This window comes from Exophiala spinifera, assembly GCF_000836115.1.
Source record: "Exophiala spinifera strain CBS 89968 unplaced genomic scaffold supercont1.5, whole genome shotgun sequence".
In the NCBI taxonomy this organism is placed as follows: domain Eukaryota; kingdom Fungi; phylum Ascomycota; class Eurotiomycetes; order Chaetothyriales; family Herpotrichiellaceae; genus Exophiala; species Exophiala spinifera.
The window spans coordinates 1,976,398-1,989,432 of record NW_015622517.1 but is presented as its reverse complement, the minus strand read 5'-3'; the positions used below and the strand labels follow the sequence as shown (position 1 = coordinate 1,989,432).

The following is a 13,035-nucleotide window of genomic DNA, read 5'->3' as shown; positions in this document are numbered from 1 at the left end:
GTCCTATACCAAACACCAGTCGAATTCGGCGCGTTACCTCTACTATTACATATCACTCTGGAAGAACTTTTCATTTTGGGAGATACTCGCCGAGATGAGAAGATCAATGAGTTGCAAGGTATGTTTTGTAAACATTAAACATTCAACATTTAGTTTACTCCAGTGTACTGTTGAAGTTCAGGTATGTTATGTGCGTATGTACATTGCAACCCCCAGTCATGAACCCCCGTGGCGAAAGACCATTTCTTTAATAAAGGAAAGACGTGATGGAAAGAAAAGAAAACAGAAAATAAAACCGGCGCAAAATCACAAAGAGTCCCAAAATCATCATCGCTTTGAAATACCACACTTTGCCAGACAAGATTCGACACCGTTGGCGACGTTGGCCGGGATGAGGCTCCGGAACTGATCGATGTCGCGGCCGTCAAAGGTAAAATCGTTTGCGAAGACGGCCTCAAGCACGTCGTCGTCGAGATCGAACAGCCTCTGAGCGGATTGCTGGACACCAGGGTCCTCGGAGGCAAAGCCGGCGACGAAGACGGCGTCGTTGCATTCTGGGTTCCACTCGGTGTGGATGGCACCCTGTGGGAAGACGGTCATCATGTACTTGTCGAGACGGTTGCGGATGTAGGGCGCGCCGTTCTCGAGGATGTACTCGGTGCCCAGCGAACCTTCGACGACGATGTTGATCTCGGCGGACCGAGGGTGCGTGTGGGGCGTGTTGAAGCCGCAGGGGCCGATGAACCCGACGGTCATGCTGACGCCGGTGCCGATCAGGGCCGGGAAGTCCTTGCGGTCAGCCTTGACCGTGTGGCCGCCGTTGCCGGTCGTGATGGCCGAGCTGAGCGGCGGGTTGTTGAAGTCGTACAGGTGGTCGCTGGGGTCGGGGAGGAGGTTGAGACGGTCCGCGGCAGTAGGGGCCTGGAGCAGAGCGTTGATCAGGTCTTGGTTGCCGGCGCGGTCGGGCGAGATCGACACCCCCGGGCCCAGGCTGGTCGAGTTCAGCGCCACGTGCGTCGACGCGCTGCTGGTGCTGCCGGGCGTCGGTGCGGCGGCCGGTGCGGCGAGGCCGCTCCATGGCATCATGATGTATGCTGCGAGGTGAAGCATGGTGGTTGATTTCATTAATCCGTGTGGTGGAAAGAAAAGAAAGGAAATTGAAAAAAAAAAAAAAAAGGTGAGAGTGTGTCGGGATGTTTTCAGAGATGTCAGACAAAGGTATGTATGCTTATGCCTATGCAAAAGAATGGATAGTGCGTGCGTGTGTATTAGAAGCTGGTTAAGTTTCTGGTTTGTGGTTCTGTATGGTTGGGATGATTGTTCTGAGTGATTGACTGACTGACTTTCTCTTGTCCAGCCAGGTCCCAAACCCCAGGATATATACACCTTTTTTTTCCAAAATTTGCTTACGGATGGCAAAGCGGAAATCCTGCTCGTTAGTAAACATGCGAAGCGGATTTTCTCATTTCCACATTCGTTGGACATGTCAGAATGCTCAGTTTAGGTCTGGGCTGTACATCTGGCAATTGCCATGGCGGTACTCCATATGCGTTATGCTGACAATGGATCTAGGATCCGCTAGCCCGCCACGGTGCATCGCCCCCGGCCATACAGGTAATTTGTGATCATCTTAGTCTATCTCCGTCCGCTGGTTATTAGGGCCACTAACTCTGCAATGTCGCCCCGTGGAATTGGGACTTTTCTCCGAGCCCAGGGCACTCGAGAGCCAAGGCCAAGCTTAGAGCTTTAGTTAAGAGCTTCTAGCTTCTGGTTCGTGTCAAAAGCTAGCTTAGCTACATGCTTCGTCGATATACCCATAACTGTGTACACCGCACCGAGTAAGCACGGGAAGCACGGGGATTGCCCCATAACTACCGACACGGACATGGTGGAAAGGGAACGGGGCCAGGAGAGAAAGACAAAGGCATTCCTCCGCTAGATGAACATCGTGTACAGTACAGTACAGGAGCGAGGATGGATGAGTTCTTGCTGATGAGCCTCCGCAAAGAAGGATCATGCTGGTGATGCGTGCTGATTGATAGCGTGAACTGTCATATTAGTTGCCACAGCCCAAGGACCAATATAGCGAGGAAGTGCCACGAGGAGCAATTGTTCATCAAATCAACGTTGGCGAAAATTAAGGATCCAAGCTCGTTTGAGTATGTGTGTGCTGGGTGCAGTCGTAGTAGCTTCGGTAGTTGGTAGGATGATCTACCTTGTTCGTAACTTTAGTTGGATTAAGGCCCCCAACGAAATGTTCTATTGTAAGCAGCCACAAAGGCAAATCTGCACGACACCGACTTCTGGGAGAGGAATAGAAGTTTAGAGAAGATGACACGCAATTTGGGCAGCAGGGCCGGCATCCGGTCTACTCCACTACGGGGATTAGTCCAGAGCCTGGTGATTGACTGCTGCGGACTCTGGCCACTGAGTATGCTGGTAGTTCGCTGTAAGAGCTAGGGTAATAGTTACTGTACGAAAGCACACTTGTAGTAAAGACTTCGCAGGGCTCGTCCACCCCGTCAGCCTCAACACCGCCGGGAGTATCCACCCTTAGGGACAAATGTGGAGACCGCCCGCCCTTACATAAGGACGTGTCTATTTTTAAGGCCTGCTCACTGTTCAAGTGCTCACACACAAGGGCCGCTCGCAGAGAAATGACCAGCACATGGGCATCATGCGGCTACTCGCACCGTCAAACGCCACACTCCAATGCCACAGGTCACTGGTAAAGCCTTGAAGGGACCAGGGTAAGTGTGGCCATGACAATTCCATTTTCTTCATGGGTCCAGCTCCCGCTCCGTCTGCAGACCCCATGGTGGTGGCTACAGTAACTTACTAGCAAGTAGTGTGCTTACGGCGTTTGGGGCAAAGTAATCAAGCAAATCACCCCTACTACCCGCCCAGGTAATTGCTTATCACTCTTGTTCGCCTCCAGTACATACGGTGGGCGGTTCCCGCGTCGAGGCTCTCTTTTTTTGTCTCTCGCGCATTGGTAGTGGACTCGCATTCTGTTCGATGTGGTAGAGAACCAAATTCTTCTTCTCCGTTTCCTCAAACCCTCCCTGTCCTTTGTCGCAAACTGCGCTCTCGAGTCTGCGTGCCGCGACGACCGTTGCGCTCTTCATCAACCTCATCAACCCCGCTTGAAAGGACCGACGCAACGACGCAAAGAACACAATGCCTCTCATCACGCAAGTCGCCGATAAAGACCGCCAAAGGGCGTCGCTCTACCCTTACCCAGTGACGCCGATCCTGGGCGCCGCAAACTTTATATCGGGAGCCGTCGTTGTGGGTATTCTAGCATATTTCGTCCACTACCTGAGGATGGACAACATGTCTGCACCCTCGGAACTCATTTTCGTAAGTACCTACGCAAATACATTTTTTTCCAGAGTACTTGTTCTTGTTTTTGTCTTTCAGCGGGCGGGGTGATGTGTGCGTGGAATGACCAGGGAATTACTTCGAAGCTAACCTCACAATCGTATTCATTTTGACAGGTCCTGGTTGTCGCATGTATTTCGCTCCTAGACCAGATCTTGGCCATCTTCCGACACAGCGTGTTCCAGATCTCTGCGCGAATCAACCTGGTCGTACACCTCGTCATTCTGAGTCTCTGGTGCGCAGCGTTCGGCGTGTTGACCTGGAGATTGAACAAGATGGTCCTGTCGCACACCTGCAGCATCAAGGTCTGGGAGACGTCCATGGGAGTCATGGTCTGTCGGCTGTACAAGGCCATGTATTCGTTTTCGGCCATCAGCTTCGGTCTGGCTGCGGGTTTGGTCATTCTCGACTACACGGTGTTGAGGGAAGACGCGGTCGCGGGCATCTATCGACCGTTGGAAGGGAAGTCGAAAGCTGTGAAGATATGAGGCATGCATCAATCCCGGCCAAGGGGCCGAGGGGGCGAATTGGTTATCCGGCGTCAAAGTCATCCTTCACTGTACATAAGGGTATCACTTTCATTCGGCTGGACGGGAGTTGCTATGGGGGTTTGTGGTATTGTGCTCACTGATGATCCCGCTCGAAAGGCGATGCTCCCCAACTTACGACGATCGACACAAGAGGGCTGGTTTAATATGGACCAAATCAGGAGGATAGTAAATATCTCTCACACTTTCATTTCTCATCATACTGGTAAAACCCCGCGCCCGACTTCACACCGAGCTTTCCTTGGTCTATCATTTGTTGGAGATACGTTCGGGGCTGTTCTGGGATGCCCGGTCTCACGTCCGCATAGTGCTGCTCGATATCGCGAACGACGTCCAACCCCACCACGTCCATCTGTTCACACGGTCCTTTGGGCGTCTTCAAGACGTCTTTGAAGATGGCGTCGATCTCCTCCGGGGTTGCGACGCCCTCTGATAGAGTCAAGAGCGCTTCTCTCTTGATTGCGGCCCATATTCTAAAACACCAACCCCATACTCCGTCAGCAACACGGTTCTCTTTTCGACACAGAGGTAATGAATTCTAAACCCATGCGGACGCAGTCTTGCTTACCGGTTGTAGATGTACCCTGTAGACGTCTTCCGGACGTGGAACGGTGAGAATCCGTGCCTCTTTGTTTCTTCCATCAGGCGGGTGATGATCTCGGGTCTGGTTTTACTCGACCCCATAACCTCGATTGCTTCACACAGTCATCCCAATCAGCTGCCACGGGTCAAAGCCTCTCTAGCGCCGTGTGCTTGACTTACCTGATGTTTCTGGCGGCCAGTCTGTGAATGCGTCAGTCTCGAGGTTTGATCCGGGGAGGGAAATGGAACGACAAAATCCAAGGAGGTGGACATACACGAATGTAAACTTGCAAAGCGGTCGTCGTGCTTCAGCTTCAGATCCTCTAGAATCTCTTCGATGGTGTAGCTGCTAGAATTGGACGCGACGATGGTCTCCGGGCTTGCGAGCTGGTCCAATTCCTGGACCACGCTACGTTTGAGCTTGAGCGATTCGGGTACGCACTGAGGTGCGATGGACGTGTGAGTCAGCGTTCGCGGCTCTGAAGCGGTTCGGTGAAGGATCCGGAACACACATACCTCGAGGACCAGCCATGACTTTGACGCTGCTTGTTCCAGGTCCTTGGGCGGCGTGGCAATGACTTCGCCCCAAGGTGTCGAGGTAGCCCAGAGGCTTTGCAGCTGAGATCTCAAGTCGTCGACGCCCTTCCTGGCTCTCACGAGCTGTTGCTCGTTCTGGTCGACGAGATAGACCGGTCGTCCCTTTTTCGTCCACTGTTCAAGTGTCAGTTAAGTCCCTGATACCCGCGAAGGGCAGACATTTTGGCTGATTGTGTCGCGCCGGGGGGGTTAAACCAACCATAAACGCCAGCCTTGTCCCCTGTGTCCCGCCGCCGAGGATAGTGACGGCTCTGCGGGTCTTGTCCATCTCGGAGGTGCGACAACAAAAGAGTCGTCGTCGAAGTGCTGGGGAATCAATGGTTCAAAGAACACGTTTAGTATCAAGAGTCGACAGTTTCGTGACGTGCGTGCTCAAAGTATAAAAGTCCTGAGGTGACCAGGGAGTGGCGCCACCACAAACGAAGCTGTGCCAACCACTCTATGAGTAAGGAGGACGGAGAACTGTAGGCGGTAATGTTCTAGACCGGGTACAAAGTTGGGATTACTCGTGGGAGAAGAAAAGCGACGTTGGACAGTCAATAAATCAACAGTCAGGTATTGTAGATCTTGGAGCTCCCCCCATTTCTCTGTAATCTTTCGATAGACGTGGTAGATCAGCTTAGGGAGAGACTTGGCCAAAACGAGCTCCCCCCGGTGAACCCTCTCCCCGTGCGGGGCACTCTGGCCCGTCCAAGCTACGAGGCGACGAGGCTATGCTTCCACAAGGAATTGATCTTGCTACAAAGTTGGTGGACTTTGCCTTCATAACAAAAAGTACATATCAGGAATGTTCGGCGTATTCTTGACTATGCTGTATCGACTGACTGTTCATGGTTCTTCAAAAATCCTCGTTTGACTACCACTTCTTCGACCACCATTGCGGAACCTTGAACATCGGGCCGGATCCGATGCATCCACAAGCCTCTCTCGGCGGGCACATTAGGGGTCCATACTCGTATCCGTAGGGGCGGGCAATCCGCCTAGACGTAAACTCTACGGATGCGATAATCCCCCATGCAACTTGGATGACCCCAGTATGATCTGCAGTCCAACCTTGAGGGCCCGATACCCATAAGGATAGCAATTACAGTATATCCCGAGGCGTCTCTCTCGCACTTGAGGGTCACACACTATGACGCAGAATTCAAATTACGAGATTCATACTTTGCCTCTGAAGTTACATACTTATCTCTTTCGGGGCTACTTACAGCCGTACACTCCTCCGAGTCACAGGTACTCGACACCTTTAACACGTTATACCACCATCCGCCGCGAAAGTTGCACCGGTAGTGAACGAGGCATCGTCGCTCAACGCAAAGCAAATCGTCTTCGCCATATCGTCCGCAGTACCAAGCCTCTGCAGAGGGAGCGTCTTGTACGTTTCCGTGACAGGTTGGTTGTTGGCGCCCGAGTCGGCTCTCAACCTGTCCAGCATGGGAGTTTCAATTGGGCCCCTGTTGTCACAGTCGGTATCATCACAGGTCAGTCTCCTTCCCTTGTTTCTCTTTTCGCGCGTGGGTTCAGGACGCAAGATCAAAGGAACAAATGAAGAAACGGAATCGGAATGATACTCACGGCGCAATCGCATTGACACGAATCCCTCTCTCGCCAACCTCCTTTGCAGCAGTCCTCGTCAGACCAACCACCCCGTGCTTGCTAGTCGAGTACGCGGCGATGTTCGGACGACCCATCAGTCCAGCGATGCTGGCCACGTTCAAGATGGCCGCTCCCCGGTCCATGACACGCAGCTGAGCGCGGAGACAGTAGAACAGTCCCTTGAGGTTGATGCCCATGATATGGTCCCAGTGTTCGTTGGTGATGTCGACGATCTTTGCAAAGACCTTGCCGTCAGGTGCACCCTCGACCCCGGCGATGTTGGCCGCACCGTCCAGCCTGCCGAAATGCTCGACAGTGGTAGCGGTCCAGGCGTCGACGCTGTCGGAACTGGAGACGTCGACGCGCTGGCCGATGACGTTGACGCCTTTTCCCTTCAGCTCCGCGACGACTTTGGTCAAGGCGTCTTCGTTGATGTCACACAGGGAGAGAGACGCCCCTCTTGCTGCTGCCAGTCGCGCCGTCGCTGCTCCTATCCCGGACCCGGCGCCGGTGATTGCGATGACTTTGCCCTCGAGTTGTGCCATTGTTATCTTTGGTCCAAGGTAGTTCGCTTTTATCGTCACGACTCTTCAGGATTGGGTTTTGAAAACTGCGTTACATCCAGAGAGCCCCGACTTGCGTCCTAGATGTCAATCATGTCTTCCCCAGCTTACTGTCTGCGGGCTGTTCGTGAGGGGCTCCCGAGGTAAACACGGGGCATGAACCGTTGGAGAACAGAGACACCCTCTCAGCCGAGAAGCATCCCATTACTCGTGCCTTGCTTTGTAACACCTGATCTTGCCAATCATGACCATCATTGCCTAGAGAAAGCCGAGACTGATGTTGGTCTTATTCCGGGTTGCTGTGCACCGAGCAATGGAACCTGATCGAGGGTGGTCGAGGGTTTGCCCTTCGTTGAGGAACAGTGTCTCGGATCCGAGCCAAGGACGATTTGCCCACTTGGAGCCGAGCTTAATTTTTACGGAAGGCGAGAACTTACAATAGGGGGCTCTCAGCCTCGTCTGCTCACGCTGTTTCTTTCGGCACGCACCCCCTTGGTAGATTCATCCATGTGATATCATGGAAGCCGATCACTTTGAAGGCAGCGAAATCTGATCATACTATCGACGTTGGACAAGCGTATAGTACAAGCGTTCAACAATCGTGCGAATCAATGCAAGAAAAGGTGCCGACGGTGCGACTTTGTGATAATTTATCCAATTTCCTTATTATGCTCGGACATACTTCCGTCAAGAATGTCGCTCTATTGCCTCCATGACTCAAAAGCGAAGTATCCAAAATCCTATCGAAGCGAGTGGCTGCTGATCGCACCGTGCCGCTATACGATCAAGAATTGAAAATCACTTACCTTCAAGACTCCTCCTTTTTGAACTTCCAAACCCCAATATTCTCATCCTCTTCTTTCCGATCTTCAGATTTGTCTGCACTCCTCCTAGCGGCCATACTTCTCTTGAACCCAGGGAAGGATACATGGGCCCAATCTCTTGATTATTCCTTGACGCTTACCGGCCTGGTTGGCTTTCAGGTCCTCCTCCATCGCTTCTAGAATTTTGTCTATCGTCTCATAAGCAGCCTCCGAACGTTCGGGATCCATGTAGATGGGATTAGTTAGCAAATCGGAGATTATATCGTCGTCCACGCTCCTAATAATGGCCAGCTCAAGAAGGTCTTCCTCCAACTTTTTGATTTGCTGTTCGGTCGAAGTGGTCTCCTTGCTCTGAGGAGGACACATGTTGGTTGGCGCTGTGTGATCTGTCGGAGTGAGTTTGAATCTTACCTGTAACTGGAGCGATGAAGCGATGGCGTCTGTCTTATCAGAGAGGATGAAGGAGAAAATATCTGCTCAACAGAAGGAGACTGGATATACTTATATAGTTCGAACGTGGATATCTGAGAAGGTCCAAAGCCCAAAGGCTTGCTCTTTGTCCTGTCGAGATGACAAAGCCGGAATTGATCCCCATTGTGGAGGGCGAAGACGAAATAGGTGATTGGTGACAAAGATGCGAATTAAAAGCGACGTTTGTCGGCGATACAATGTCCTTTCGATGGTAAAAGGAGGTCTTTGTCTCGAATTGGGTATGTGGACATCAGGCGGTGCAACAGGCCTCCAGCAAGGGGCAACGCCTACGATGAAGCATCGATAACTCCACGTGATTCAGCATTCCAATGGACTGAGGTAACTTGGGAGAGTTTTGTAAAGAGAGACAGGCAACTGATGAGATGGATTACTTGCCAGAACCTTCTGCTGTCCGACATACTTTTGGGGGTCTCTACTCGTGGGCAAACCCGAATTCACCCTGCTGCGGATGGCACTGCATCTGGGCAGACACGTCTTTCGTCGATCTCTTCACCCCAAATCCCTGATCTACGTGACCTGGTATGTCTTTCAGGCTCTACAATCTTTGGGGGTCTACAATCTTTGAGGCTGTCAGACACCCTACTGATGTATACCAAGCCCTCTAGTAATAGTCTCAGATTCACAAATACATTGAATGTTGCATGCTTTGCAGGTCGAAGGCACAAGACACACAGTAACTGAAGCTCTCGCTATTCACATCTTGTGCCCGACCTCACACACTCCTCTATGGCAGTTGTTCACCAGCCAGGCAGCTGCCCCTCGCTGTTGTTACCTACGCTAGGTGCTCCTGGCCGTATATATATATGGACTGTAGTACATCCTGCTGGTGAGACTTTATCATCAATCCATCTCGCAAACAATACCGCTAGATTAACGCGACACCAACCCTGACTACCCTTCTCTGCTGTGCTTCTCAACAACGAATAGTATTACAACATGGATACTCCCTCCACAGCAGAGCCAGACTGGGGCAAAGTCAGTGAAGCCCTTCACACTGCTGGCACCGAAATTGGAAAGCTGGAAAATTTGCCCCTGATCAAGCACGGCGAAGCGGTAGTGGCAAAAATTGATAGCATGAGCCAAGAAATGCAGGACATGAAGCAGGAAGCGCAGGACGTGAAGCAGGAAATGCAGGACATGAAGAGAGCGATGGCAGAGCAGTTCGCCCGAGTTGAAGCCAAGTTTGATCTACTCATCCAGGAGATGCGCACCGGGTTCCAGTCCCTTTCAACCAGAATCACTGCCACGTAAGTCGTCCCTTGATCATTCTCAGGAGTTTGACTTTACTAATTCAGCAGCGATACCAATGCCGTTATCCGCAACCAGAATTCATTCCTCGGGGCCCTTTCAGATCAGCTCGTTCCCCTCGTAAATCCTTTGACCAATACTCCAGTAGCGAACTTCCCTGCCTCAATTGCCGACATCAACAAGCTGGACGAGGACGAAACTGATGCTCTTTTGAAACAGCTCAACCAACAAACTGCAGATGGTACCACCTTGGCGGGCAAGAAGAGACAATTGAAGATGTACATCGGCTTGGGATGAGTCGCCGAGGGATCTAGCACGACGATGATGGGATGGGGAACTGTCCGTCTGGACCTTGACTGTATCCTTATGATTGTGATGCTTGGAAAACCACTCGTTGGGAAATGATCCCCAAGCCAAAGGTCTTTGCTCTATCTTTGAACGGCATGACCCAAACGACAAAGTGACCAAGGCGCCCCTCTGAGTTCCAAGCTAGAATAGCTTACTGTGGCGTTGGCTTTCCAGAGGCTTTCTGCAAACGAAATGAAATGTTAAAATTGCTGAACCTTTGTAGTGATAATGCGACATGCGTGGCCCCTTGATACGTAGTGGATGCCCGTATTCGTATTCGTACTCGCATTCGCTCTCGTCGTTCCTGTCCACCAAACCCACTTCGATTCTTCTTTCTGGTCTCGACCGAACAGCTATTGAGGTTAGCCTTTCGTGGTACTCCGTATCAAGATGGCCACTTCTACAATGTCTCAGAGAGATGATACAGGGTTTTCATGCCCATTTCTGCCATTCGGCTCGAGGGTATACCTATCGATCGGGAGACAGCGGAATGCGAACTGTCATTTGCAACACAACAAAGAACACCCGTGGCACTGACCGTGCTTCGCCTCAAAAACGTCCACAGCACTCGGTCTCAAGGTGCCATGGAGGGTGACACAGACGCGCAACAAAGAATGTCAACCAGATCCAGCGTACATTCTTTCTGTCGCCGGAGGACAATGGAATTCCCGGAGTCGTCTCAGCTCAACAAGGCTCGCCGAGGTCAATCCTTCTCAGCATTCCACCACATTTCAAAGACCTCCAACGCTTCGCGCACTTCGATGAGAACCATCATCAAAGACTGTATCAGCCCTCATTTGCCAATGCAGCTTTGATCGTATTTGACGCCTCAAACATTCTCAGCACTCCTACCATAGTCTCAGCGGCTTTGTCACGACGAGCTGCCTCATCCAAAGCTACTCGGCTCGCGAAATGGCTTCCAGAGATGTACTTAAGCAAGTTCTGGGACGCTCCCAAGGTGTGCCCTTATTGCTCACACTTTGTACACATTCTGGCTGTATTGACACCTTGAAGACAGTAACCCAGCAAGCGTCTCAAAGAATCTTCGAACTTCTCCTACAACTGGCCCAGTGACCAGAGCTCAGAGAGCCAAGGGCAGCAGTGAAACAAAGCCACTGCAACAACAAACTCAGTCAACGGCAGACAGTCATCTGGAAAACCAACCACAACAACGTTTGCCCAAGGCCAAACTTTCCAAAAGGAACTTAAGGCAGCTCCAAAGCCAACTGAGGAGCAACCCCACCCAAAGGAGAGAGGAAGACACAGAGCGATCGGTAACTGATTCAATTGACTCGAGGGTATCACAAGAATCCACAGTCATGACGGCATCTACAGTGGGACATGCGTCTTATCGCTACAAAACCATGCTCAAGGCCAATATCTTTGTCCAACTGTTTACGCTTCCAGAGAACATTCAGCTCCGAGTCAATGCCATCTTTAGCCGTGAGGTTTCGGTGAGCAAGACGAGTCAAATGGACGGAATCGTGAAGAGAATGGCAGGTGACATGATGAAACGCATGCAAGGTCAGACTATGGAAGCTCATTACCTCACCATCATCTTCAAGGGTCTCGAGGCCATGGATTCAGAGGGCGAGTTTTGTCTTTGCCCACAATATAGTATGTCTGACACCCTCTCCCCCTGGTGTCTACCATCAAGGTCGTCGATGCTTGTGGAGCTTTGCTAATCTCTTGGGAATCTTAGAATGCGATCCGACCCTCCAACCCCGAGGCCGGGGTATGCGAGTGTCATTCAACCTAGGGAATGTGGATCAGGTCTCTGACGAGCTCCGCGATAACCCCCAACGATCCCGGAAGAGACAGCGCACAGACTCGCTGTCGGACGCGGTGTTGGAAGAAACACAAGGATCAGAATCCGTGAAGCCCAGTAGTGTCAAGGTACCTTGCTCCGATTTTACCATGGGTCTTTCAACCGATACATTAGCGGGGGCCTTGTCAACAAAGTACGGAGTTCCCGTCTGGCAAGCCCAAGCCTTTCTGCAACAACTGGAATCCATGGAAGGTTTTCGACCGCATCCATACAAGAACCCCGTGGGGTACTGGTTCCCAACCTTGGTCATCGAAGCCAAGGCGTTCTCTACAGGAAGGAGTCTGTTCGAGGCCGAGAACCAGGCTGCCGTTTCGGCGTGCTACATGCTCAATGCTCTACAACGTTTCGCCGATTCGTATGATGGAGCCGTGCAACAAGCCATCCCGCCGCCGACACCCATCGGCAAAGACACGCCTCTCGTCTTCTCCATCACTGTATACGGACCGCTGCTGCAGCTTTGGGTTCACTATGCATTGAAGCACAACAATTCCACGTCGTATCACATGAACATCCTCAAGTCATGTCACGCCTGCGTCACTAGCGAACTGCAAGCCTTTCTTGCCATGGTCGACCAAATCATGAGCTGGAACAAAGCTGAGGTCTTGCCGGAGATGATGAACCAAGTGGTCCAGCTCTCAAATATCCTAGACTTCGAAGCGATTGTTCTAGAGGGGTGATTCATCGGTCATCGGCAGTGGTTCTTGGGCTGTGAAGGGAACCGAGAAAGAGAGTTGCGTCAGGACTCAAAATGCTTTGACAGTCGTCGTGCGCAGCGCAACACAAACCAAAGGACGCTATGTCTGCTCGCATGGAAACTCGCGAATCGGAAAGAGCTCTTAAGGACAATTAATATGGTCTACATGGGTAGGGTACGGTCTATGAGAGTATGACGCTGCGGCGCTGGACGCACGCATGCACATATTGCATAACGGCTCTCGACACTCGTTGCAAAGGGCTATTGTGGTGTTGAGGTTGAGGTTGAGGTTGAGGTCGAGGTTGAGGTCGAGGTTGAGGTCGAGGTTGAG

At 51.7% G+C, this 13,035-nt stretch overlaps 7 protein-coding genes across 7 annotated transcripts; 3 read left to right on the top strand and 4 right to left on the bottom strand.

Annotated features, from left to right (window-relative positions):
- Positions 1-327: 327 nt before the first annotated feature.
- On the bottom strand, positions 328-1,110 carry PV08_07281 (uncharacterized protein; the record flags this gene model as incomplete). Its single annotated transcript, XM_016381611.1, has 1 exon — positions 328-1,110. The coding sequence occupies one exon, from the start codon at positions 1,108-1,110 to the stop codon at positions 328-330; it is 783 nt and encodes a 260-aa protein (XP_016234713.1).
- Positions 1,111-3,180: 2,070 nt separating this feature from the next.
- Positions 3,181-3,872, top strand: PV08_07280 (uncharacterized protein; the record flags this gene model as incomplete). Its single annotated transcript, XM_016381610.1, has 2 exons — positions 3,181-3,363; positions 3,501-3,872. 2 exons carry the CDS (start codon positions 3,181-3,183, stop codon positions 3,870-3,872), a joined length of 555 nt encoding a protein of 184 aa, XP_016234712.1.
- A 247-nt stretch (positions 3,873-4,119) lies between these two features.
- Positions 4,120-5,379, bottom strand: PV08_07279 (uncharacterized protein; the record flags this gene model as incomplete). Its single annotated transcript, XM_016381609.1, has 6 exons — positions 4,120-4,405; positions 4,501-4,627; positions 4,695-4,715; positions 4,790-4,955; positions 5,031-5,225; positions 5,311-5,379. 6 exons carry the CDS (start codon positions 5,377-5,379, stop codon positions 4,120-4,122), a joined length of 864 nt encoding a protein of 287 aa, XP_016234711.1.
- Positions 5,380-6,357: 978 nt separating this feature from the next.
- On the bottom strand, positions 6,358-7,252 carry PV08_07278 (uncharacterized protein; the record flags this gene model as incomplete). The annotated part of the gene is made up of 2 exons (XM_016381608.1): positions 6,358-6,565; positions 6,687-7,252. 2 exons carry the CDS (start codon positions 7,250-7,252, stop codon positions 6,358-6,360), a joined length of 774 nt encoding a protein of 257 aa, XP_016234710.1.
- A 908-nt stretch (positions 7,253-8,160) lies between these two features.
- PV08_07277 (uncharacterized protein) lies at positions 8,161-8,460 on the bottom strand (the record flags this gene model as incomplete). The annotated part of the gene is made up of 1 exon (XM_016381607.1): positions 8,161-8,460. One exon carries the CDS (start codon positions 8,458-8,460, stop codon positions 8,161-8,163), a length of 300 nt encoding a protein of 99 aa, XP_016234709.1.
- Positions 8,461-9,522: 1,062 nt separating this feature from the next.
- On the top strand, positions 9,523-10,131 carry PV08_07276 (uncharacterized protein; the record flags this gene model as incomplete). The annotated part of the gene is made up of 2 exons (XM_016381606.1): positions 9,523-9,833; positions 9,885-10,131. 2 exons carry the CDS (start codon positions 9,523-9,525, stop codon positions 10,129-10,131), a joined length of 558 nt encoding a protein of 185 aa, XP_016234708.1.
- Positions 10,132-11,501: 1,370 nt separating this feature from the next.
- Positions 11,502-12,687, top strand: PV08_07275 (uncharacterized protein; the record flags this gene model as incomplete). Its single annotated transcript, XM_016381605.1, has 2 exons — positions 11,502-11,799; positions 11,885-12,687. 2 exons carry the CDS (start codon positions 11,502-11,504, stop codon positions 12,685-12,687), a joined length of 1,101 nt encoding a protein of 366 aa, XP_016234707.1.
- Positions 12,688-13,035: the final 348 nt, after the last annotated feature.